The sequence below is a fragment of the Alosa pseudoharengus genome, unplaced genomic scaffold (assembly GCF_046254945.1).
Source record: "Alosa pseudoharengus isolate Yale_2024_CS ecotype anadromous, Long Island Sound unplaced genomic scaffold, YU_APseudo_1.1 YU_APseudo_1.1_scf_7, whole genome shotgun sequence".
Taxonomy (NCBI): Eukaryota; Metazoa; Chordata; class Actinopteri; order Clupeiformes; family Clupeidae; genus Alosa; species Alosa pseudoharengus.
This window is the reverse complement of record NW_027468859.1, coordinates 27,830,823-27,858,325: the sequence shown is the minus strand read 5'-3', so window position 1 is coordinate 27,858,325 and position 27,503 is coordinate 27,830,823. Positions and strand designations below refer to the sequence as shown.

Below are 27,503 nucleotides of genomic sequence, written 5' to 3'. Positions count from 1 at the left end.
CAAATTTTGCCTTCAAACAACACATCTTGTAGTCAAATCACTGTGTGTCATTACACACTGGACAACAAAGCGCAAAATATAGTTCTCAAAATTAGGGGTTTCAGCCTTCATTTTTGCTATGTCTATGCCATTTCTTCCTTATTGTTTGGTATCAGAAAAACTGTTAAAAGACTAAATGTATTTAATAAAAATTAATTGTATTCATTCCTCCCAAGATGTAACTGCATTGACATGTAAGACCTACAGTAAACATAGACAAGACAAATTAATTGAACTACAACTTTTTTTTTTATTTAAATAGACCTACAGTAAACAATAGACTTGTCAGCTTTTGTACCGTTTTCTTCACCAAATAGGCAATACAGTACTTATTTTAAATGTGCCTTAAATCCACACTTGCAAATAGCAACACAGAACATACATGGTATCTCTTATGGATAATGAGTGATTGCTAATTGAAGAATTGTGAGCTAAAACAGCTAAATAGCTAAAACACAATTTTGCAAACTAATCTGGTTTTATCAAAACACTTAACACAATTCACAAAATCATAAACCCAAACTGTAAAATACCTCATACATCCTGCAAAATGAAGCACTGCAAGCAAAACTATAGCATTATCAAAATCAAACTTTTGCACCAAATGGTACACTTCATTCATACCAAATTTGTGTCTAACCAACTACAGTACTGTTGGGCATAATGAAAAGCATGCACTCTCATCTTTAGTATGCTTTGCCATAATACTAAAATAGTTAATACTAAATTAACTAGCTTTGCCATAATACTAAAATAGTAGAAAATTCTTCAGATTGTTCACATGCACAGAAATATTTGCAGATACACACATGCTGTTTAAACATTTATTTTTTATTTTTCACCAAACAAGTCAGTTCAACATATGCACAAATATAAGCCAATTAGTTCATGTAGTGTCATTTTGAATGGCAGTGTTTTGAAACGGCAAACATGTGCCTTTATGTCAGATTGTTGTGTCTTGCAGTGAACCGTGTTCAGTGCATTTAGTAAAAAGTGGCATTTTGAATGGCAAAATGTGTGTGAAGCAGAACATGTTAGAATTTGTTACTTGAGAAGAGAGGTTTTGCTCTCTGTGTCAGTTTAAATAATTGTGCATGTCATTTTAGTGTTTTAGCAATTAGAGAAAACTGTAGTTTGCAAGCAATATCTATATATTAGCTGAATACATGTTTTCTATTTGTTTCACAGAGTTAATCCAGAGGAGTCTTTGTATGAGAACTCTGTTAAATGATTTGAAAGAGATGACTTCTGCTCTGCTAAGAAGGTGAAGATCAAGATCAAGTGGATCCCAGTTTCATTAAGGGCATCTAAGCAATTGAGAAAAACTGTAAATTACAAAGCCAGAGGGCACACATGTGGATTGATAGCTTATAGAAGATGACATTTACATTGGATTTATTCAGCTCACAGAGGCTTTCGTCCAGTCACTTACAACAACTCACAAGATCAGGTGTGACATCTCTCTCAACACTAGATGGCGTTTATGCTTTAGGGCTGTGAAACTGAGACTGAGGTGATTACAATCATCTTGTATGCTACTGAGTGGCATTCAGAACTTATTGGCCAAAATGGGGAGCTTAAGCAGCCAACAAATTGACTTGAGAAACAAACTACAGCACCACTGGCACAGATGATATCAGCAATATTCTTCAGAAGTTCATGCGTTTTCAGAAACTCAGTGGGAAACCAACACAGTGGCAAAACCTAATTTTGCTTGATGCCTTGCATACCCTTCAGGGAGCGCTGCCTTGAAGTCGACGGTGGGGGCCAAAAACACATATACCCCTCAGCTAACCTAAACTACCCCCATGTTTGTAACTGTGAGAGAGGAACCAAAAGATGTGTTATCTTATGTGGTCTAATATGTTGACTTTTTCACAGTGACTAGTTTCAAACATCTCTCTGACTCACTTTGGATCCTATTGCAAAGTTCCATGGTTTGGTGTTCACTCACAGAATCTACAATAAACTGACAAAGGCGTCTGCCAAATCCCATAAACATATAACTATAACCATAACTGTGTATGATCTGATGATATATACAAAGCACATCAGTTTAGCAACATTTGTTCCTCTGTCTTTGACAGTTGGAGCATGAAGAGGGATCACATGTTCAGACATCCGTGATAACAGACATCAGACATCTATCCTACAGTACATAGTTCAGTGTGTTGAAGCAATCTGTCAGTATTTATGATTCCCATAATTATTAGCCTTTGAGCGTGTATATAACTTGGGACGTACCGGTGCAATTCAGTACGAAATTCTGCAGCAAAGGAGTGTAAGGATTACTCCAGCACAGGTAATCTTTTCATATTCAATTCAGTTTCATTGACTGTTCTGTCATGACTGCTTCCAAATACAAAAAAGAGCAAACAAACAAACTTGTTGAAAAATTGTTGTGGTCATGGCTTGCACCAGAGGCAATATAGGACTGAAGGACTTTGCTATCACACATAGTTGGGAGTCTTAATTAGCTTAAACCTGTTAACTGAATACTTCAGACATTTATTGAAACACATTTGGATCAAGGGGTGAACAATGAGATATTGAATGACAATGATAGAGACAACTCTGCTTTTCAAGAACAGACCACTGAAAGGTTTGCAGATGGATAAAGGTGCACACACTGAAAAAAATGACATGCAAGAATTACTTAATTTTATTTAGGTAACCATTTGCACTCAATTTAATTTAGCTACATCCAGCCATATAGATTTAGTTGAATTTGCTTAATATTTTCTTGCAATTAAAGCTAAACTAAATTGAGTAGTTACAACTAAATCAAGCCAAGCAAACTCCAATCAAATATTTTGAGTAAAAATTAGTATTAGGTAACCATTTGCACACAATTTAATTTAGCTACATCCAGCCATATAGATTTAGTTGAATTTGCTTAATATTCTCTAATGCAAGAATTACTTAATTTTTTTTAGGTAACCATTTGCACTCAATTTAATTTAGCTACATCCCGCCATATAGATTTAGTTGAATTTGCTTAATATTCTCTAATGCAAGAATTACTTAATTTTTTTTAGGTAACCATTTGCACTCAATGTAATTTAGCTACATCCAGCCATATAGATTTAGTTGAATTTGCTTAATATTTGTATATAATTTCATTGGTAAAAATTAAGTTAAACTTCAAATTCAGGTTAAATAGTATTAACTTAAATCTCAAACAGAAATGATATAACTGTCTTTATTAAAACAAATGTTCAACACAGAAACACACATATGAACACACATTGTGACCCTTTGCTCTAAAAAATAATAATTTTCCCGCTCTCAAACCAAAGCAAAGGCAGTAGTGCCAAAGAGAGAGAGTGTGAGCACCAAAAGAGAGAAAGAAAGATTCAATAAATGGTTGTGAACCTTTGACCAAAGCCAAACACCTTACCAGTGAGTGATTGTGTGTGTGTGTGTGTGCGTGCGTGCGTGTGTAAGTAAATGTGCCGAGATAGAATGACAGAAAGACAGTGAGAAAGAAAGAATGAGAGAAAGACAGTGAGAAAGAAAGAAAGGTTCACAACCATTTATTGAATCTTTCAAATCAAGTCAATCATGACTGTGTGTGTGTGTAAAAGTGTGCCGAGAGAGAGAGGACGAACGATAAAGACAGAGAGAGAAAGAGAGAGACAGCAGGGAAGAGAAAGAAGAGGCCCACTTGCCCATCTAATGATTTGGTTCTTAAGATTGAGAACCTTGGGTAGGAGCTTATCACCATCCATCTGAATGACAACTTTTTGCATGAATTTGTAATAGTATTGAAGAGTTCAACATTGATTCAATGTGTATATGACCCCTAGCTTCACCAAAGTCCTTTTAGGCAAGTCCCTGCACTCGGCAGCCATAATGCAATGCTTTTTTGGCACTCATCGGGCATCCTATTTGGCAGAAATGCGTGTGCGCAAGGCTTCACGACACCAACCTTACTCCAGCACCGAGTTCACAACACATGATTGGAGGATTTTTTGAGTGCTGTGTCTCCTCATTAGAAAGTCTCTGGCTTCACTGCACAGCCTTGTGCAACAGACCAAGGTTCCTCCAAAATGATGCCTCCATCCACAACGATGCCGATGTCCTCATGTTCCAAGGGGTGGTTTTCTCTTGACACCTCCTTGCCATGGATATCCTGTACAAAATTTAAAAAGCTGCTTTAGGTTGACGCTTGAGAAAAGGTACGAGCTGGGAGCTGGCTTAAAGGTTTTTGGCTTAAAAATTGGCATAAAAATGCAATTTTTATTGCAATTTCAACATGCCCTTGGTTAGTGTTACTTACCATGTACATGTATGAGAGAATCATCATCTTCACCAAAATAAAGGCACGGGGTCTTGATGGCTGCCTCCCTCCTCAGATGTACAGTCTCTGTCTGTTCAGATACAGGGATATTAATTATTTTGTGAAAATACAATCAATACTCTAAATAATAATAACCTCTATTTATAAAGCACTTTTAATACGGAAGATTCAGTTCAGAGTGCTTTGCAACAGAAAACAGGCATTTGGCAAGCATTTCTTTCCCCTGTATTGGTTGAAACACACCCCATAATCACGTCCCAACGAAGCAGCGCCAGACTTAAATTCTGACAGGAATTGAGTATAACGACATCAGGCTAATAAGTGAGTGTACCAGTTGGGGAAGGAACAATGTGAGCAACGGGAAAATGAGTGAGTGGGTAAATGTATGACGACTCATGTAGTCGTATCAACCCTGAGGAGTCCAGTTATAGTTAGACACAAAATTATAATGCCTCTATCTGTCGCTATGTTGTAATAAGGAACATAAGAGCAATGTGTGAGTAGGGTGACTATAAGTGATGGCAGTTGCAAATAGCAGAAACAGATCCAATGTGATCATTGTATGTAATATGTAAGAGAAGTAAACAATAATAGTAATACAAACTTACACCTTGCAAAATCCTCAAATGTTTGGTCATTTTATGTCCTTTAAACCTTCTTCTGGAACTTATGACCTTCTTCTTCTGGAAAACGGCGGTCACTGGACATCCAAGGTTACGCATCTTTGACCTGTAGCTTGCCTGAATACCCAAGCATTTCCTGATCCAGTCATCAAGCAAGGACATTTCTCAATACCTGTAACTAAAGAGGATAGAAACACATTTATAATATAAATATAAAGTATACATTTATGAAATATACTTATTTAATACATACACAAATGGTACTAGTTAATCAAACGATTTTGACACTTCATTTAATTGACATTTGACACATTATCTTACAATCTACCAACAATAGCTACACAGCCCTGCTTGTTGGTCTGACTGTCCCCTTGAAGGGAAAACATTTCGAATTTCAACACCATGGAACAAATAAAATGTTCAAGCAATATCTGCTTAACAGGTGCGTAGCATCAGCCTGTCCAGATCTTGCACTGCTGTTGAGTTTGAGAAATGCCACCACCACCACCATGCATATTCAGCGCTGGCGATGACATGAAATAGTGGTACTCCATTACTGACAGAATAAATAAACACGTTTCTAAACCTAGCGTAAATGTGGCTTTTGCCCAACATTGTCCGAGTTATGACCTGACCTAATCACTCACAAAACATGCGTCCTATTTCTTTCCTTTTTACATACCTTGGCCTGCATTCTGAGTCTCCAAACAAATGTATTTTGCAAACTCGGCATTGCTCAAGTTAAGTGTCAGTTGACTCCACAGGGGTCGGTGAAAACGTGTTTGGTCTGCTGCATAACGTGTTCGGTTAGCTAACTAGCAACGTTAAGGTCAACCATATTTCAGGCAAGATCTGTGTTCCAATTCAGTTAGCAGCTAATGTTAACTGTACAAACTTTAATGGGTCCACTGAGTTTCAACGACCTAAATTGTCTAACATTAAGGTATATATTCATTTTGAAGTTATTCAATCAATTACGCCGAGGAGGTAATAAAAGTAAACTTTAAGATGAACTTGTTAGCCCAGTTAACATTATATTGGAGTAGAACTGCTAGGTAAAGTTAACTTTAGCTAGCTTGCTAGACGATTTCTTAAATATTCAAGAAAACAGCTCTATCGTGTCAAATAAGGCAATTAAAGACACTCCAAATTTGTAATGGTAAACTGACTGTCAAATGACGTTTAATAATATACCACTTACCGTTAAAAGTCAAAAGCGAAGATTTCAAGTGCAGATCCCTTCAAGCCAACGGAACCGTTTGCAAAATGGAGGACAATCATCTTTTGGCAGCCAAATAAACGCATGCGCAGCACTGCCTCTGAAGCAAAACCCTTTTTTCTTGCAGATATTACTTAACTGAAATTAGTTTTTTGTAAAACACAAACAAATCTGAAGCAAACCCCTTTTTTTCTTGCAGATATTACTTATCTGAAATGAGTTTTTGCAAAACACAAACAAATTGAGTATATAAATACAGTTTCATTTAAGAAAAAATTACTACATGTCAAAATCACTTTTTTCAGTGCATTGTTGTGTGAACTGCTCCTGTACAAACCATGATTTTCAGTACTGCAGACTTGTTGTGAAGGATGTGGTTTTCTTGAGTAGGTGGCAAGCTGTGGGCAGAGCGAACAGCCGGGGCAGAATCTGTGGACCTGTGGAAAACATAGAACCATGAACCACTATTGTGTTTTTTCACAGACTGTGTCATTGTGCAGTTTAGTTATTACAGTTTGATTATCTAATTGTTTTGGTAAAGGAAGTCAATCAACACGTATAAGGCTACACTGTTAAATGTGGCTGTAGGTTTTGCAGTACAGTAGGCTACAGCTAAATTCTACAGTATGATACAATATCATGTCTTTACAGCACAATGTTGTAGTTAATGTTGCATTCTGGGTAATATTATTGACGCGGGATTATATTACAGTACATTTTCCCGCATACTGTAACTTTGCTGCCACCTTGCTGTAATATCGAGAACGAAGTTCTGCCAACCGACGACTTTACTCCTCTTCTGAAGACATGACCCATAGTGGAATGAGCGCAATTCATTGAAATTTGGTGAGTTTGGTTTTCGCATTCATTAAGTAGTTTTACCCCGGCATTGTGTAGATTTTTGTTTAGTAAAAAGACGAGCATAGCTTGTTTGCTGGTATCAAAGCTGGTGTCGATAGCAAAGTATTGTCTCTGGCTTAAGCATAGCTAGCTTTAACAACAAGGTAGGCATAGCCTATTGGTTTAAATTAATCATTTAGTCCTCATCGAGATCATTTGTAATCATCTAGTCCTCTTTATGCCTTCCTTTTAACTTGTGTAAGTTTACAGTTAAAAATATCGACTTGTCGTTGAAAAGTATTGTCTGTTGTTATTAGCTACCAGCTAACTTCAAGGACTAGCCTAAGTAAATTGAAAACGATGTCGACGACTCTCGTCCCCACTTAGAGCAGACATTGACGATTCTCGTCAGATATTTTAGCACTTCAAAACTAATAGTAAATGTATTTGCCCCTTTTTAATAGTTGTCTTATATAATTTATTTTTCCATTTTACTATCCTGGCGACATACATCTGTATATTGTGAAGTCTGTTATATAGCCCGTTGGCTCTCGTCTAAGCACAGCTAACCCTAGTTTGAATTAACAGCAAGGTAGGCCTAACGTTATTTGTTTAAACTAAGATCATCTATCCTTCTTTATGCAGTCCTTTTAATCTGTACAAATTTAGTATAGCGTATTGTCTGCTATTTTTAATGGACTAAACGAAAACGATGATAATCTTGTCCACAAAGCCAGCATACACTGACTTTCGAAAATTATTTTAGCACTTCAAAACAGACAGTACATGTATTTGGCCCTGTTTAACAGTTGTCTGATATAGTTTATTTTTTCATGCTACTATCCTGGTGACATTACTAACGTACATATTGTGAAGTTCGTCATGTATTTGTATTTTTTTTTTTCTGGGTTAGAAATGGTCTAACCCCTGCAAGGTAGCATCTGCTAGGCTAGAACATGTAGGCTATTAGGATTGTGACATTTCCCTCTAAAAATTAAAAAATATATACATTTTCTTTTTTAAAACCTATCTTTTTGTAAACCTAGCTTTTGGAAATAATTGAAGAAAGTCTACAAGTGAGGTTGTCAACAGGGTTTTAACTTTTGCCTTTTTCTGTCTTTGTCTACAGTGGTTGGAGTAGAGTGAGAAGAATTGAATTCTGGCTGATGTAAGTATTGCTCTACAAAGACGTCTAACATTTCATTTTTTTGTAAGTAATAGCATGACAAATTAACAAACTGTAATGCACATGTTTTTTTGTTTTGTTTTGTTTTATACAGGTCACTGAAACCGTGGCAGACGTAGAGGGGCACGAGAGATTGCCTGACACACCCAGACTCATTATGCTTGGTAAGTAAGTTTTTCCTCTTCATTTGTATGTAAACTTTATTATTTAGCAATGGAATGGTTTTATAAAAGCCATATTACACTTGTGGTTGTGAGGTTGTTCTTGGATCTCCTTATGTGTTTGGTTACCTTTGTCTGAACTACACCCGAGAGGATATCCACGAACAACCTCACTCCCACTTGTGCTACATTGCATAAATATTATTAATCTTCATTAATCTGAATTTGATAGAATATGGGTATGGGTATTCCACTGCTTTTTTTTTTAAAGGATCCCTGGTTAGCAGAATCTTGGTCCTATCTTTTTGCAGTCTCTTCCACAGTTTGGCAGCTATAGTTGGGTTCTGAAACCATCTCTGTACCTCTGTTCTTTGAGTCTGGTGAGTGCTGCTGGTAGGTAAAAGAACCACAGCATTTGGGACAACAGTGACCAAATTTGCTAATGCTAACAGATGAAAATGAAACTTCTTTGCCCTTATCAGTTAGTGCTGGCTGATGTTTCACCATTTGGTCTATGTTGTACCAAGTCTTGTAGTTTTCATACCTTCTGACAGCACTTAGTAATGTGAAACAACAGGGTTATGGGTTGGTTGATAATACCTTAAACCACTGCTTTGTCATCAAGGATTTTCAGATATTCTCTATAGGGTGTACATCTGAACTCGGTCTGTTATTGCATTGTTTCAGTTTTCAGTATTTTTGAAGTTCGTATTCAAAATAAAGTACATTGTTTTGTTTTAGGACCCTCGCTCATGACAGCAAAAAGATGGGTGGTGCCCATTGAAGGAAGAGTTGCTATTACATTCACTGGATCAGACAGTTTTCCTGCTGCTTTCGCCACTCTTTTTGCATCGTATTACGTCTTAAACATGGAATACCAAGAGTCAGCTGCATGCACTTTGGAGCTTGTTCAGAGGTAAGTTATATTCTGTATGTTTTATTTTTATCAATTGTAAAATTATAGACTGGAAGTTAAAATGTAATATCACATTATAGATTTCTGGTGAGAATTAATCCGGAAGATGGAAAGAAATGCACAGCCCGACAGGAAGTGAGCAAGAAGACCGGACGAATTGTCCAGAAAAAAGCACCACCCATCAACTCCCACGTTAATAACTTAATTCGCTCCTTGCTGGACTTTGAATGGCAGACCTCTAACTAAGCAGTTACATCTAACAGGTTTTGTGTGTGTGTGTGTGTGTGTGAGAGAGAGAGAGGGGGGGGGGGGTTAAATGTTTGTGTGTGCATGTATGTATGTGATACCACTTGTGTGAGCAGCTCAGAGAAGAAAGGGGGGAAAAAGCAGGGGAGAGAGGTGTCTTTGAGTGCCACTGATTGTGTGTGACGTCACAGTGCCAGATGAAAAACAAAATGAAAAAAAGATAAGAAGAGAAGGAAGGTGTGTGTGTGTGTACGTGGAGGAGAACCTGTTTCAAACTTTTGTTTGTTTAAATACTTGAAGTAATACTAGTTCTGTTTGAAACTTGACAGTCTGCTCTGTACTTTTTAAAATGTAAAATTATTGAAGCAACAACTGTCCAAAATGTTGCCTTTGCATGAGTAAGAAGAGTGACTCTCGTTAATGGTTTTAATGCAATATGTGTGTGTGTGTGTGTGTGTGTGTGTGTGTGTGTGTGTGTGTGTGTGTGTGTGTGTGTGTGTGTGGCTATAGGTAGAGGAGGACCTGTGTTTCAAACTAATGTAATTAGTTGTTTAAATACTTGATTAAATACTAGCTCTGCTTTAAACTAAAATAATTGAAGCAACACCTTAATGTTGAAATCGTTGCCTTTGCAGAGAGTCTCGGTCGGTCTCTCTGCGTAGCAAAAGTTAATGATATTGTAATGTGTTTCAGTGTTTTTGATGTGTTTCAGTGTTTCAGCTTGTATAAAATGAATGAAATATCTTCAAGAATGATAAATAAAAGTGTTTCATGTAAGATTGTTCTGTGTGACTTAACATTTCACTTGTTTAAATACTTAAACTGAATATTGTTATCATAATATGTAAGTGTTGGTTGATAGATAAATACATTGATTAATAAATAAATGCAATTGAGGAATACTAAATTAAATAAATAAAAAAAAACAGTAACAAAAAACAGTACTGTACTGTATAGTACAGTACAGTACAACCTTGTAGTAAAACAGCAATCACATGATTAATGTAAACTGTATTACAGTACTGTATCGCACCTTAATTCTACGGTAAAGTTCTGGCAACCGTGCTGCCTGTACTGTACTGTAATTTTACAGGGAATTTTCTAAGAGTGTATGGTTGAGTTGATGATAGCTTTGATCACACACAGCTAGCTGTTTACTTAACAATGCTCTTTTCATTCTTTTCAAGTCTCTAGGGTTGACTGAGTTGGTGGGTAGACAGTAAGAGTGAGAGCTTATGAAATCTGTTGTAGTTTTATAGTTTACAGGTAATTAGTAGCCGCCACAGATCAGGTGCCTACAGGAGTAGGCAGTAAGACAGATGTTCTTACGGTGTCATATGCACATGCTTACTGTATTTTGCAAATTTTGTGACCAGGTGTTCAGAGCATTATATAGCAAAAATGTCTACTCAAAATGGGTCTACTCTGCAGGTTCTGGTCAGTGACCTTGTTATCAACCAAATGATGAAATCAAGCTGTTGTGAGTACACAGTACCCCAGATCTATCAATATGTCCTTACAACTATTTCAGCTCAGCAGTTGACTGGGCGTTTATCTAAGTAGACCCAATAAGTCTGGATACAAGTCTCGACAGGATGTTGCTCAAAGATGCCAATCTGTCGAGTTGTGTAGTTTCTTCAAAGAATGAGAGAGAGAAACAGAGAGAGAGAGAGAGAGAATCAGTCAGTCAGTCAATGACATCTCTGACAAACTTGTTTCCCAGGAAGTCGAGTTGACAGAATCGTAAATGCAGAGGTAGGACAGACAGCTTTTTTATGTTGTTAAATTATATGGTAACCATACCTGCAGGCTTTTATTGTTTTTTCACTTTTTCACTTTCACTCTCAGGGCATTTTGTTATTTCTCAATACTAATTTAGGCTTTTAAGCAATTTTGGACTTGTTTCTTAACATTGAACAGTTTATATTCTACTTGCACTATATATGACCAATTTACACCATCTATAAACCTGCTGTTTTGCTTTGCTCTACATTTTATTTTATTTTACTTTATGTATGTATGTATGTATGTATGTATGTATGTATGTATGTATGTTATTATAGCCTTACAGCCACTACACTACCACCACCCTTCTACATGCTAAAAAAGTAACAAAAAAACAAATCAAGATAAACAAATCAATTTTTTGTCTGATAGATGTTTTTTTGTGCTTTTTTTACTTTTCTTTGTGTTCACCACATCGGCAAGGGCTTATTGCCTTTTGCTTATAAGGAATTTCCTATAGGAAATCTTATAAGATATTCTCATCACCTTAAATGTCAGTTTTTCTATGATAACATCGCATTTATTCATTTAGCAGATGCTTTTTATCCAAAGCCACTTACAACTAAGGTGCAGAGGAGACCTTAGCAATTACTGCAGCATTTGTCAGTATATTACATTTACATTTACATTTATTCATCTGGCGGACACATTTGTCCAAACCGATTTACAGAAATAACATTTAGGCTATTAACATTTAAGCATTTTATCATTTAAATTACAGGGCTACTGCTAAAGCATTAGAATAAGGTTTAACTACAGTGCAGAGGAGAATATAGCTAGGAGTTATCACTGTATCTGTCAATACTAACTATAGGATATGTGTGCCTATATTAAAGCTGCAGTTGGCAAGATGTTTTTGATCACATTCACTGAAACCGACACTATGCTCCGACAGAACAACATAAATCAGCCGCTTTTAGAAAAAACCCACACTTCTACCTCCACCTAGAGCCTGCTATTTGTTTTGCAAAAATCCACAGCTCCCAGTTCTTCTGGTCCAATGAGAGCAGGGCTGTGTGAGATCTGACTGTCAATCACAGTCTGGTGCTGTCTGATGCGCACTGACAGTTGTAAACATTCAACATTTTGGCTAAGTCCCCTCAATCTGTCAGACTTTCCAACTGCAGCTTTAAGTAGGCTACTAGTAGAAGTATGGAAGAGGATGAGTGGTAGAATAGAAGAGAAGAGAGGGAAGCGGAGTGGGGGTGGGGGGGGGGTAAGTGCATATTACAGTAGGTGTGTGAGGTTGTCAGAAGTGCTACACTCTCAAAAATAGGGGTACAGTTGGGGTATATTTTTGTTCTTTTAGGTACAAGCTAGGAAATTAGTTTTTTAAAGATAGAGAGGGACGCCCCTGCTCTGATGGAGCTTAGCAGATCGTTCCACCATCGGGGGACCACAGATGAAAAAATACTTTTTTGCCGTGGGAGTGGGGGCAGCAGTGCCAGACAACGTTCTTTGGAGGAGCTCAGCGGCTGAGGGGTAACATAAGCTTTTATGAGAGCACTTAAAGCTGCAGTTGGCAAGATTGTTTTGATCATATTCACTGAAACTGAAACTTGTGCACTGACGAGCACAAACTCAATGAGAGGGTGCTCGGTGGTAGTGGGGGAGGGGCATGAGAGTTGTAAACATTAAACATTTTGGCTAAGTCCCTCAATCTGTCAGACTTGCCAACTGCAGCTTTAAGTAAGGCCACGTCCACACAAAACCGACGGGTATATTTTTTCTTACCGCTTTCACACCTTGTAACCGACACCAGTAAAAAAAGGCTTGTGTCCACACAAAGAGGTGAAATTGACAGAAAGAGCTCTAGTGCATAAGCCAGACCAGTCAATGGTGCCGTGACAGTGCAGAGGCTTCGCATTAATTTGCAAAGAAAAGACAAAAACATTCCAAAAGCAGTCGCGTGAGATAAGGGACTATGGAAAATTCAGTTCAATTCAACTGTAAAACTAATAATGTTCATTTTCAGAGTATGTGACTGCTATGTGGAAATGCTTTAAATTTTTCGTTACATTGGAGAAATTAACATGTGTTAGTAGTCATAGGTTGTAGTAAGCTAAACTAAGTAAAGTTAAAGGTATGCTATGCAGGTTCTGGCGACTGCAGAGTTTCCTCTAGAGTCGCAATATATTTATATTTTACTAGTCATTGTAAATAGCCTACTTTTCGTGGGTTGTCCCCTCTGTACACAATGAAAATGCTTTTGTTGTGGAGGTGAAGGATTAACAACAGGCAAAAACTATCTCTAAAGAGCTATATCTACTGTCAAGGTAATGTTTCACGATTCTCGCGAGATGTCTTCGGGCCGCTGTTCTTGAAGCGGTTTTACCACACAAGCTGGAAGGCCTATGAGCAGGGCATATACGTTGCAGTAGGCCTAGTCAAAGCATGATATAACCATGGTCTGTAGGCTACTAGGAGCTGAGTGGCGTGTTGGTTTAGGTACGGTCAGAGTATATATACAGCTCTGGGCACGGTCTGATTGTCCTTGAATAGTGAGAACCGACACGACCGGGCGGCAGAGGCAACATGGTCCGTGAAGGTTAGCTGGTCATCAGTCATGACGCCTAAGTTTCTTGCCGCCTTGGTAGGTGCAAGAGAGAGGGTGTCAGTTTTGATGTTGATGTGATGTATGGTTTGTTTGGCTGGGAAGACCAGTAGATCAGTCTTAGAGAGGTTTAGCTGGAGGTGATGTTCTTTCATCCAAGCAGATATACCAGAGAGACAGTTCGAGATCCGTGCCGAGACTGTGGCAACATCAGGCCGGAAGGATAGATAAAGTTGTGTATCATCTGCTAGCAGTGATATGAGAAGCGGATGACTGGGCCCAATGTGGTTTATTTCTGATGTATGATCTATTACTATATGATATACAAATATGTCTCTCTTGATTCCCTTATGTTCTTAATGTAGCTGAAGGGGAAAGTAGACCATTTTCCAAGATGGGGCACAGAATAAATCACACAGACTCCCTCTATGGCGGGTTCAATCTTCTGAACGCTGATGACCTCCTCAACATCACAGCCCCCAATAACAACTCCATAGCATTCCAGCGGCCTATTCCCGAAGCGGCCGACAAGATCATCAGCGTTGTCATCGTCGTCATCCTCTTCATCACCATGGTGTCTCTTGGCTGCACCATGGAGCTGGACAAGATCAAAGGACACATGCGTCGGCCCAAAGGAGTGGCCATCGCCCTGGTGGCCCAGTACGGCATCATGCCGCTGACGGCGTTTGGCCTGGCCAAGTTGCTCCAGATGAACCCCATGGAGGCGGTGACGGTGCTCATATGTGGATGCTGTCCCGGGGGCAACCTCTCCAACATCCTGGCACTGGCTCTGCAGGGTGACATGAACCTCAGGTACCTACAGTATATGTGGACATTCTGTAGTTTATTCAATTAATGGAATAATTAGTTAACAGTTAGTTATTAGTTGATGTTATTTCAGATATATACAGGAGAGGTGTTAAAGTCTTTGTACTATAGGCAGGGGATTTCCCACAGCGACTATTCAACAGCCAAGCCTAATTAACATCAAAAACAACAACGCAAAATTTGTGGCTGTTTATGATACGATTGGCAACAAGACAATAATCAGTTGTCTTGTTCAGGGGGACATGTTACTATGAACTACTACAAACTGTGCTTAAAATGTCCCTTCCCCCATAATAAAGACATACATTGTTACAATAGCCAGTAACATTTTACAATAAGGGTACACAATTTAGCATTAGTTAAGTATTAGTTAAGCATTAACAAATACTGTTTTCAACATAACTCTAGAAAAGAGCTTACCAAGAGGTGCCTGAAGAGATTTAACCATTGCACACACGTCTGTCTACCAGTTGGCAAACAGTAGGCCTATATATAAGTCTGAATAACATTGAATTGCCAATGAAATAAGTGAGGTATTCACCTAAAGTAAAATTAACATAATCTCTAGTTCATCATGAATTCATTATGAGTTAGTGTAATGCTTGTACCTTATGAATTCATCATGAGTTCAGTATGTACACATTAGGAATTCATCATATATAACAAAGGAAAACACACTGATAACACCTACTAAATAAGACTCTAATGAGGAAAAGCACATTTGTTAATCCTTAAGTAATGTTGAAAAATACTTAACAGTGATGAATTAAGTTTGTTAATGCTTAACTAATACTTAACTAATGCTAAATTGTGCTTAACTAAAACTTAACTAATGCTAAATTGTGTACCCTTATTGTAAAGTGTTACTAGCACTTTTCAAGAGACTCAACGATGCTTCACAATTTCACAAAGATACATAAGTTACAAACAAACACACAAGGTACAGGAACCAAGTTACATAAACAGAAAATACACAGAAAATACACAGGTACATGGACAAAGCAGGAAATACACAGGTATGGACAAAGCGGAAGACAAAACTAGAGGGCAGGGCAATGAGAAGTTAAAGTTGGGGGAGTCAGTTAACAGGACAGGTGAGTTTGAAGAGGTGAGTTTTGAGGGCATGTTTGAAGAATGGTAGGGTGCACTGATAGTACATCTTTTGTGCCTCTGTGGACTAGGAATGCATTCAGAGCATGGTTTAATCATCTCAGATTTTGTGTTTTGCCAATGCCAACGCCCACAGACAGCTGTAAATGGTGTGGGTTAGTTATGATAAAGAATTAAATCCTATTTAAGCCAGAGAAAGAACAACCCTGTTTTACCAGTTTTCAACAACCTTGCATGTAAATTAAGTGTGACTATTGCTCTTACATCATTAAATGTCCCAACAACAATTGATGGGAACATTAACAGATCCTAACTTTACACGATGGGCTGCTGGCTAGTTACGTATAGGAGTTGACAGATCTCACATGACCTGTGACATATGTGGCTTTTTAAGATGCCTCCATGCTCTGCATCAAAACTAACATGCAAGTTCGTATTCATGGCATGGAGTGTTTTATTAGTCAAAGAAAAACCGAATGAGCAAACTCATTAAGCTATACTCACACACGTCGTTACATGCACACACACACACACACACACACACACACACACACACACACACACACACTCTTATTTACAGGTGGTCTTGGGTGTTTCTGAGGAAAACCAACACGAAATCTGATCAACCAACACAAAATCTGATAGACAGATTTTATTCTCAGATAATCTATGGTGATGCCCATCGCATGCCAGTACATGTTTTCAGGTAGGCAGTGTGTGGTTTATGGATGGGGGTGGAGGGATTTGGTCTCCCCCATGTTTAAACTTTATGGCTACGGCTATATGCTGCAACACCTGGGCAGCAGTCAGTGGTAACAGCAACAAACTCAAATCAAACTGTATGAAAGGACGAACAAATGTAATAAAAGAATGAATCGATTAATGAATTAATAAATGCACACATCATCAAAATGAATGTTTTAAAAGGGTGAGAATGACAGAAAAACTTGAGCAAAGTCAAGAAGATATTTGACATGTTAAGGCATATTTGAATGCAGTATATTTCCATGAGGTGAATGACCTCCTTGCTGATAAAAAAGCCCACTGAAAATAATTGATTAATAGCACTTATCACACCACAGATTTATTAGTCTGCTTACCAACCTTTAGGTCAATAACCCCTTTAACTGGGGATCGGCTGAGAATTTCAGAACAGTGCGTAACACCTTTTCTGTGGCTCAGTACCAGCGTCAACAGATATATCTGTGTCAGGATGACCTTAACAGCTGTTCTTGGCCCACCCTAGTACTGGCATTGTCTAGAAAAGCAAGAGTCAAATCCACTTGCACCTACGTACATACACATACATGCACTATACGTGCACTATACATACATACTGTACACTCTAAGAAATGGAAGTACCAGTGTGTACCTAAGTCGGTACAAATGCTTGTCGCTGGGGCAGTACCCTTTTGAAGTACAATAATGTACCCATGAATGCAGGTACATTTGTGTACCCTAGCCATCTGTACCCATCAAGGTACACTTGTGTACCTGCAATGACTAAAATGTACCTGTATATATCATTATCATATAGTACCCTTAAGAGGTACTAATCTGTACTTCAAAGGTACAACCCCAGTGAAAATTTAAGGTGGAACTAAAATATATGCACAACCAATAAGTACATGTAAATGTTTATTCTGGGGGGGTATTACACACAATACTCCACATGAATACAGGTACAATAAATGTTAACATGTTCATATTAAAAACACATTCATATCAAAACATCAAAGTATCTTATATCCATATCAATATACATATTCACGTAAAACATGTTATGACTGTAAGTGTAAATAATAAAACACTTTGGTTTACAATATTTTGCCTGAGTAGCCACATTGTGTTTATATGCAGAAGGAAAAAATATATTAATTTGCACGATAGCACTAATAACACCTTTATGTGATCTATAAAATACCAATATTTGAGTTAGTAATTACTCCAACAAACCTTGTATGCTTTCAAGTTCATGTTAATACTCGTGTATGAGTGATGAAAATACAGTATCTGCTTGCCATAACCATTACACGTTGCAATTAACAAAGTCCTTGCAGTAACTTAGTAGCTATGATCTTAGATCTCATTCACAGTGCATACAGTACACCATAGAATTGAGTGAACAATATGTGTGATGTAATGAGTCATAAAGCAACATTTTAGAGTAGTATCTCAGAAAACAATGTGCCAGCCATTGGGAAATATTAGCAAGCCTGTAAAAATGTACAATATATTGTTACAATGTTCATTACCTCACCAATAAATCAATCAATCAGAAAATACACTCCAATCCTTCCAATCATGAGGCGAGCCATTAAAAAGGCAAGAGTCTCAAAAGGCACCAAAGTTCAATTTCAAAAACTGGCAGAAATCCAACATATTCTTCAGGAGAGTGTGCTAAGTAAAGGTCAACAGCAGTGGAGGCTGCTGTTTTCCCCTCTCTTCCAACTTCTGTTCCTCTGCATATATCCACTTTGACTTAGACTGGAACCTTACTTGATCTACAGGACGTTCACATATTTTCAATAGCAGTGGTAGCCTCACCAATGACAGCAGGGGTTTTACATCTGTTGGAAGCAAAATGCAAACACAAACCTCAGAATAAGATTTTTTTTCAACCACACAAATAAATAGCCTCAGACAGATTGTGTAAAATACCTTGTCTAATACATGTATGTAACTATATGAATCTGCTCACCTGGCATAGATCAGCGTTGATTCATTACAAGTTCCATGGACCGGCTGACTCTCCCAAACTTCTCCTTACTCCTTTTCACCATATCTTCATGAACGAAAGCTGCCTGCTCCACTATATGTTTGAGAGACAAATGCCATGCAATAGAATAATATAATTAAACAAAATGACACAACAATGAAATAGCACAAAGATACTCTTAACCAATATATAAATTGCTATTGGACAAAAAAAAATCTAAAAGTTGTCTGTATTATTATAATTTGCATAATGTATTATGCAATACTTTTGTATGTATTTAACATCAATAAGAAAAATACCAATACAAAAAAAACACCAAGTTGGGTAACTTACGTAGCCATTAGATCCTTTAGGAAAGGTAAGCTTACTTCCAAGTGGCCATATTCTGCCTTGGTGGGTATCTGTGAGAAGGATTAATGTTAGATTTATTACGTTAGACCATTATCAAGCTCTGAGTAACTTTATAACATTATAGAATGGTTCTGAGTTGCTCCCTCTAGCTTCTAACTAGATAAGCAATGACAAACAGGATGTTCTGGTGAACATAGGCAACTCAACTAATTCATTTTCACCTAAACAAAATGACAGTGTTGAGAGTGATCATGCTTACTGCATGTTTGCACATACCAGGCTTCTTTCACCTGCACTACCGTTGATATTAAACCAGCCTTTCAGGGAAGTTAGCAAGTATGTATGGCTAACAGTGCTAGGATATGCTCATATATCTATGGGCTAAGCTAGTTAGGATAATGATTGCTAGTGAAAGTTGGCTTCCACAAAAACTTAACATTGACATGGGAAATAGTAGATAAAACACACACACAAATCATTTCCTTACCATTTATCACGATAGTCATGCATTATTGAAGGAGTTTGAATTCCATTTAAAAATATCTGAATTCATAGCTAATCTAGGCTAAGTTGATAGCGAATGCTAATGTTAGCCTTTAAGCCAACAATCTGACTCCATTACTGTAACAGTAGGCTATTTACAATTTACAAACCGAATTTCGATAAATTGCAACTACACCTTACCTCTGAATAGCTTTGCCTCCTCTTCCACAAAGATTATTCCATCCTGCACATGTGTTTTCTCACACCAAGCTCCTCACTGAAAGTTGCTCCATTTCTTGGTGTGTGAGATGAACAAAAAGGGGAAAAATAACGGTTGCTCCCGTCCCGAATCTCCTCCCCCAACAACTTTTGAGTGACAGGCCATGTACTTTTTGTACCCTTAGGTACAAATATGGTCCCTTTGCGAAAAGGTACATTAATGATCCAGGAACGGTACATATTAGTACTTTAGGGGCTCAATTTTGTTCCCTTTAAGGTACAGGGTCAAAAGTTGTACCTAAAAGAACAAAAATGTACCCCAACCGTACCCCTATTTTTGAGAGTGTACATACATATATACACACATACATACATACATACATACATACATACATACATACATACATACATACATACATGCATACACAACATACATACATACATACATACATACATACACAACATACATACATGCACTACATATACATACATACATACATAAATATGTCAACACACACAAATATCTATTTTATGTGCATCACAAAGATCTATTCTGTGTGTGCATGTGTATGTGGTCTATTGTACATGACATGGCAGTAGTATATTTACTGTACATCTGTTCATTTAACACACTTTTATCTAAAACAATAGTTCAGGAAGGGTTAACAAGTGTCATGGTGCAGGTGCTCCTTGAAGTATAAGCCACAATCTCAAGTACAAAACTGCTGCATTGATTAATACTGTTTGAGTAATATTGAGTAATACTTTTCTCAAGTGTTTTTTCTCACTTTGAGTTTTTCTATAACACTTTGAATTTTATTAATCCATAATATGCTAACATTAAATAAGTGAGCACAAGACATGACACAAACACGACACTCTCAATGAGCGATAACTGTAAGACTAAGCTATACATTGTGCAAACTATATGCGAACAGTAAACTCAAGTGGAGTGGAAGTTGTTAGACATACTAGTTGCATATGTCTGTATGCAGTCAAAGAACAAAACCCTAAAGAAAATTCCTGCACCCACGTAGCAACAATAACAAACTCAATCTGACCTAAACATTGATTTTAAAATTTTAACATGTAAATGAATGAATAGATGTACAAATAAAGTACACATGGACAGATGTTTACAAAGGATGCAGAAGAGAGAATAAAAAAAAAAGTGTTCGTAGAGTAGGAAGGTATAGAGAAATTTGAATGCATATTTTTGTGAGGTGAATGACCTCCCTGCTGTTACACTGTGCAATAAAAAATAATTGGCTGACCGTACATATCAGACTAGATATTAGCCTGCTTACTGATAGGTCAATGACCGCTTTAACTGAGAACCAACTGGCAGTATTGGACAACAGCTTGAGATAGCTCAGCTACATTCACTGCTGCATAATTATTCAAGTAGTTAAAACCACTTTCAGCTTACTACTTAAATCTACAGGTTCCCCTGTACTGCCAACTGGACACTGAAGAACACAGTATAAGTCATATCTGATGAGAATGAGTGGGGGACATTGTAGTGTCCTTTTTTAAGTGGATCTTATCAGTGACTAAATACTGTTGCATTCATAACAGATGCCCTTGGCCTATTAGCTTTCCCAAACAGTCCTTGACTTTCCTTGACCTTATCTGCAGTAAAGCGTAAAGCAAGAGTTGCATATCCAGACAGCACACATTCAATGCATGCATTCGCAACACAACACACCTATACCCCCCCCCCCCCCACACACACACACACACACACACACATACACAGAAATAGAGAGTAAGAGATAGAGAGAGAGAGACATTTTTAGCATTTTTAGCCAAAGCGACTAACATGGTATACAGTTTAAGCTTTTTAAAGCAATTCTCTCAATAATTCTAGGATTTAAAAAAGGTAGAAGGTAGAAGAATTTAAAAAAGGTAGAGTAGAATAAGAATACGTGTATCAGAGAGTGCTGTTTTTAAACAGTCACGTGTCAGTTCTAGTCAGGTGGTAAGTCTAGGATCAGCAAGACTAGTTGTAAGTAGTGCTACGAAAGGAGATGTTCTCTGACAAGATGGGTCTTCAGGATTTTTTTGAAGTAAGTGACCATGACATGATGTCAGCAGTCAATTGTGTTTTCATTTTTCATACAAGTTAATACATTGCTCAAGAAGGGTATACATAACCCCAATAACACAGAACGTTTATAGGGAACGTTAGTTTATGGTTCTCTAAAGGTTAGTTCGAACCAAACTAAAAGGTTATAACGTTCCCTAAATATTAAGGCAGGGGTTCTCAAAGTTTTGATTGGTGAGGGCCAATTCAGGAACCCAACATTAACTGAGGGCCGCCAAAGGGGCGGGGGGAGAAAAAGAAAAAAAAAACCTGGAAAAAAAATCCCATTTGTAATCATTTGAATTAACCTGGCCCTAGCCAGATGAATGTCGTTCCGCTTAGCTCCGCCTAGCTTCACTCACATCCATCTGGAACCTCTTCCATTGAGAGTGATTTCTCCAACCAACTTTATGGTTCAGCCAATCAGGACGCAGGGCGGGAGTTTCATAGATGTGACATAGCGTAGAAGCGACTGTGAGACTGTTATCAGCGTCACGGGTTGGCTTTGATGAGAGTGGTTGAAGTAGCACGTCAATAGATGACGGACAAGTGGCTTATTCAATCATATGCAAGCATTTTTTGATTAAGTCCAGCCTTCTGAAGCAACACTTCAATGGATCGGTTCCAGATGGATGAGTGGAGCTAGGCGGAGCGAAATTCATCTGGCTAGGGCCAGGTTACATTTGAATGACCAGGTTGCATACAGTTTATATTTATTGCATTAAACACATTTTAATTCATAACTGAGGCTAAACCTGGCAAAACTTGTGAAAATCTTAAGAAAAATTGCAATGCACACACAATCTCTGGGGTTCTCTACCCTCAACAGACAAATTTGGTATATAACAGTTCTGGTTGCAGTCCATTTCAAGTACAAGCTTATTTAGAACAAACAGTCTCAGTGTGCTTTGCTTCTTATCAGCATAGGCCTTATTCAGGGGCAATTCCAGCTACCAAAGGACCACAGGAAAACCTGCAACCACTAAACAGAGATTCATTCTTTTCAAAGCACACAGTACAGTTTTAACAGTTTTACAGATGTTATCAGATGTTATTGCGGGCCACCAGAAATGTTCCCGCGGGCCACACTTTGAGAACCTATGTATTAAGGGAACCAACCAACTAAGTGTCCGATGCTCTCCGGAGTCCAACCCATGACCCACTTGAGCAACAGGACATACACATTTGGCAAGTATCATTGTATTGCATCTACGCCAGATTGGACATAATAAAAACAAGGGAAACTCACTGTCCTTTGCTATTATTATGTGATAAAACAAGCAGTAAAGTCAACAGCTCACTGTCTGAATGACTGATCACTGGTATCAGAGTCAGATATGACAACAGAGGCAAAGCCCATCTTGTGTTGTAAACTCACATTTGAAGCTGCCAACTGGCAATCTGCTTACTCAGACCACAGGTCAGTACAGGTGTGATATGGGCCATAATGAGCCCTTAAGATCCCGTTTACATATTTAAACAACAATGTGTCTTGGGTGATCCGAACAGAAGTAGTCAGTTCTAATCTATTGGTATCTAATGGTAAACAGTCACCAAGATGCATTGTCATCTGATCACTCAAACCACTTGCTGAGGGGGTCTGAGACACATTTGCCCACGTAGCTTTAGTGGTGTAAACACTAATGTGGGCTGATGGGATTCTAATGGCTGTGCTGTTGGCAGTATGTAGCCTATGCTGTAGGCCTACAATTGCACACACACACACACACACACACACACACACACACACAAACACACACACACACACACACACACACACACACACACACACACACACACACAGAGAGAGATAGACACACACACACACACACACACACACACACACACACACACACACCCCCCCCCCTAGAAATATCACACTGTTGGCAAATGGTTTTTTTCTCTGGCAGAGAAAGGGAGTGCAGAGGGAGTGCAAAACACTGACTTGACTTGCACAATAATCTTCTCCTGAGCCATCATGTATGTCACACTTGTAGAATACCATTGAATTATAAAATGCCAATTTAAAAGCAGATGTACAGATTTGTCATTATTTCTGAGAAATTACGCACTACCTTCTCTCTCCACCCGTCCTCTCCTGTAGCATTTGATCAGTGCTCTTTTTAAGTTGAACTAGGGTAGGGCTTAACTACTAACTACTACAAACTATTGTTAACTAGAATACATTGTATACAAGGGCATAACATTGTCTATCTTATGTGATCATGTAAACATTATTCAAACCAAAATAATTGCTATTTTTAACTAGACAAATCAGTTTGGCTCTTTTAATCATCTCATGCCACCGTTTATCATTACTGGCATCATCATGTCCCAGCCCCTCTGTGCAGAGACGTTTCCACGGCTATAACTAAGTAACGACTCCCCATAATACTTTCCGTGTTGTGTCTCTCTGTGTATGTGTTACAATGCCTTTTTGGTGTGTCGTGTCTCTCTGTGTATGTCACAATGCCTGTGTTGTGTACCTCTGTGTGTATGTATCACCATGCTTGTGTTGTGTGTTGTGTCTCCCTGTGTGTATGTATCACCATGCTTGTGTGTTGTGTCTGTGTGTGTGTGTCACCATGCCTGTGTTTGTTGCTGTGTCTGCTGCAGTATTGTCATGACTGCCTGCTCCACGCTGCTTGCCCTGGGCATGATGCCACTGCTGCTCTTCCTGTACTGCCAGGGCATCACCGGTCTGGAGAGCGCCGTGCCCTACACGGGCATCACCATCGCCCTCGTCATGACCCTCCTGCCCTGTGCCATCGGCGTGTACCTCAACCACCGCGTGCCACAGTACTCCAAACTCATCACAAAGGTGAGACGCCTGGCCAAACCTTTTTCCACGGCAACCAGTCTGACGAGAAATAGTAGGGATTACCACTGCCACTTCTAAACAGAAGTTTGGGAGGAGTGTGATCAAATTGGCCCTGCCTATACAGCGTCACTCTCATGTCAACTCACTTATGCCGCTGTCAACCCACCATCCTCCCATCTTCCTTGGTTAGGAACAGCATAGGGGTGCATGCATGGATCCTGCTCGACTCCTGCCTGCGCAGTATACTCCTGCACCATCACTGCATTATACTTGACACTGGCTAGAGAGCTTGCCCAACATGCTTTTTGTTTGCTTACTTCTCTTTTTTGCATTTTTTTTGTGAACAGGCATTAGAGGCTTACATTGGTCCTTAGTCACACACCTGTGCTTTCCCTAGTATTTCATGACAAAATAGCTGCTGTCTGTGAAAAAGGTCTTTTAAGACCTTGGTAATGTAGATACATTTTCAGTCCTCTGTCATAGCATTGATGCAGCCATGTCATGGCTGCATGAAACAGTCTTATTTATTATTTGTTATTAAGATCCATGTCACAGTAACATTATGTTATGGCATGGTCTCTGATGAAGATGCAATGTTGGATGCAGTCCAAACATGTGTTCCGGTGATGCCCTTATGTTACGACACTTACTGAGAACCGGAAATCATCTGCCACAAAGAATTTTGACAGTGTATGGCATAACCTAGACACAGAAAGTTCAAGTGAATTAGTTTTCTTAACTTGTTCCTGTCTTTTCTCTTTCAACCATCCACTGCTGACAAAACATACTCATGGTGAGGTGTGTGTGGGGTGTGATACTGCAACACTCTCGGAATTCTGATTCGGATCAAATCATTCTTTTGTGTTGGGGAAGGTGGGGCTGAGCATAATGCTGGTGGCCGGTGTGTCCATTGGCATCCTCGCTAGCATAACAGTGGGAAGCACAGCGCTGGCCGTGGCTTCGTCTCGACTGATGATTACAGCAGCACTGATGCCACTGATTGGCTACACATTTGGCTACATTCTATCTGCCATCTTCAGGCTAAATTCTTCGTAAGTAGTCACTACATATGACGACCCATATTTGAAATAAAAGATGCTTTGAGTTTTGTGTTTTCCAATAGCTATAGGCTTTCTCCCCTCTCCAAGAACTCTTCAGGCCTGTGTATCGTCAGTCCACTCCAAACTTAATCCATACAATTACTATGAGCTAATTTTGTCAATTAAGAAACAAAACATCCATTTCAAGAGCCCATTCACTAAAATATGTATTTAAAAGATGTTTACATAAAAACATGTAAGTCCTTTTTTTCAAACCCTAGCAGAACCATAAACAACCCATTAACATTACAAAAAGCATGCTGTCACAGCCATCTTATAACCAAAGACCTCTAGAATAATTGCTTGTGTAGCTTACATTCTACATTCTTCTCACAGATGCAGAAGGACTATTGCCATGGAGACGGGTTGTCAGAACATCCAGCTATGCTCCACTATACTTAAGGTGGCCTTCCCCCCAGACAGTATTGGTCCACTGTACTTATTCCCAATTGTCTACATCGTCTTCCAGGTGACAGAGGCACTCGTGTTCATCTTGATTTTCAGATGCCACCAGAGGTTTGTGGCATCCAAACAAGGTGAGTGCTACCGTGGAAATGATCCAATTTATGTTCCCTAGAGCAAGATGAAGCTCATGAGAGTCAGGTTTGAGAGGACCCTTTACTAACATGAATGACATAAACGCTGATTCATCTGGGCCAAGTTTGTCTCTCCACTTTTAAGTCACTGACATATTCACCTGTAAGGAACTGTTGAAAATAAATAATAAAAATAAACAATCGATCACTGGAAACAAACTGTAACACTCCCCCCCCCCAATTTAACCATTTAACCACTTTTAATGAATGTTTGAAGCATTTGAATGTTGAGTGTAATTGACTACTTTTATTATTTTGCTTTTTAGTGAAGGATGTGTACATTGGGGTGGAAAGCCCTACTGAAGGAGCTGAAAAGTGCCAGAGGCCACAGTGACGTTTCTATGACTGATGTAAGCCCTGCCCTGTGATCACTGTGGCACATTGCTGGACTGAGAGATGCCTTTGGGAGACCATGTTCACATTCGGCACTCCTGGTGCCAGCAAGAATGCAAGTCTACTGGATTTTTCATCCGTGACGTCCCCCAAATCCTGCATCACCGAAGATCATGTTTCTAGTAGAGCTTGACCGATATGGGATTTTAAAGACCAATATTTATTTCCATATTTGAGGATTTCAAAAAGCGATAATCGATATATTGGCCGACATTCTTTTTTAACAGTGTAAACATCTCCACATATGTGTCAAAAGACTATTTTGAACACTTGAAAGTTTTCAATGTACAAAAACAATAATTAAAATAAAAGCAAGCTCTATACGCGCAAGATATATTTGGATGGCAACCCATCTTTAATGTTGCATATCTCTATATTTGATCCAAGGTGTTTCTGAAAATACAAACTGACAGTAGCCTAGCTCTATAATTTTGAACAATCTGTTTTAGAGCTTTTTGTTTTTCTGTTTTGGTGCATTTTGGGGATGGCCAATACTAAATTCAATCGGATTCATAGCCTACATCCTGATGTGTTGATATTGAAGCAATGATTCCATGCAAAGGCTTGGGCTTCAGGGCCCCCTGACCCCCTGGGCCTGGGCCCGGTAGGCCCATGCAGTAATCCATCCCTGGCCAAGTATACCTGAGTACAAGGAATTTGGTCTCTGCATATTTGGCTTTCCTTTAATGTTATTTAATTAAAATGTAGGCTATTTATCGGCCGTTATAAATAGATAGATGGGCATAGAGCTACTGTCCGATTTATCGGTCGGGCTTTAGTTTCTAGACATCAACATCGAACTGACTGGAAATCACATTTTTTGTTTTTCTTAAATTACTGTTTATAATGTGTATATATATTGTTGCACCAAATTGCAACCTTTATTTTAAACAACATTGTTTAAGCATGCATTGTTTCAGTGTGT

The 27,503-nt window shown here is 38.6% G+C and overlaps 1 protein-coding gene and 3 long non-coding RNA genes across 5 annotated transcripts; 2 read left to right on the top strand and 2 right to left on the bottom strand.

Annotated features, from left to right (window-relative positions):
- Positions 1–3,114: 3,114 nt before the first annotated feature.
- Positions 3,115–6,487, bottom strand: LOC143109364 (uncharacterized). Of its 2 annotated transcripts, XR_012983838.1 has the most exons (4): positions 6,167–6,487; positions 4,951–5,143; positions 4,322–4,412; positions 3,115–4,174 (listed from the first exon to the last, which is right to left on the bottom strand). It is a non-coding gene; the product is annotated as an uncharacterized LOC143109364 (long non-coding RNA). The 2 variants fall into 2 exon arrangements; XR_012983837.1 differs by having other exon boundaries at positions 4,951–6,487.
- Positions 6,488–7,915: 1,428 nt separating this feature from the next.
- On the top strand, positions 7,916–9,195 carry LOC143109656 (uncharacterized). Its single transcript, XR_012983930.1, has 3 exons — positions 7,916–8,192; positions 8,305–8,374; positions 9,113–9,195. It is a non-coding gene; the product is annotated as an uncharacterized LOC143109656 (long non-coding RNA).
- A 2,010-nt stretch (positions 9,196–11,205) lies between these two features.
- slc10a1 (solute carrier family 10 member 1) lies at positions 11,206–27,487 on the top strand. Its single transcript, XM_076272062.1, has 6 exons — positions 11,206–11,288; positions 14,238–14,685; positions 24,285–24,489; positions 25,363–25,541; positions 25,926–26,125; positions 26,452–27,487. Exons 2-6 carry the CDS (start codon positions 14,267–14,269, stop codon positions 26,517–26,519), a joined length of 1,071 nt encoding a protein of 356 aa, XP_076128177.1. The 5' UTR covers positions 11,206–11,288; positions 14,238–14,266; the 3' UTR covers positions 26,520–27,487.
- Positions 17,795–19,656, bottom strand: LOC143109352 (uncharacterized). Its single transcript, XR_012983835.1, has 4 exons — positions 19,565–19,656; positions 18,863–18,930; positions 18,512–18,622; positions 17,795–18,380 (listed from the first exon to the last, which is right to left on the bottom strand). It is a non-coding gene; the product is annotated as an uncharacterized LOC143109352 (long non-coding RNA).
- Positions 27,488–27,503: the final 16 nt, after the last annotated feature.

Bases quoted from the DNA above. Each gene is read 5' to 3' on its own strand.
- slc10a1 (XM_076272062.1), top strand. From the start codon at position 14,267: ATGGGGCACAGAATAAATCACACAGACTCCCTCTATGGCGGGTTCAAT. The intron at 14,686-24,284 runs GTACCTACAGTA...TGTCTGCTGCAG, and splicing joins CAGGGTGACATGAACCTCAG to TATTGTCATGACTGCCTGCT. The intron at 25,542-25,925 runs GTAAGTAGTCAC...TTCTTCTCACAG, and splicing joins ATCTTCAGGCTAAATTCTTC to ATGCAGAAGGACTATTGCCA.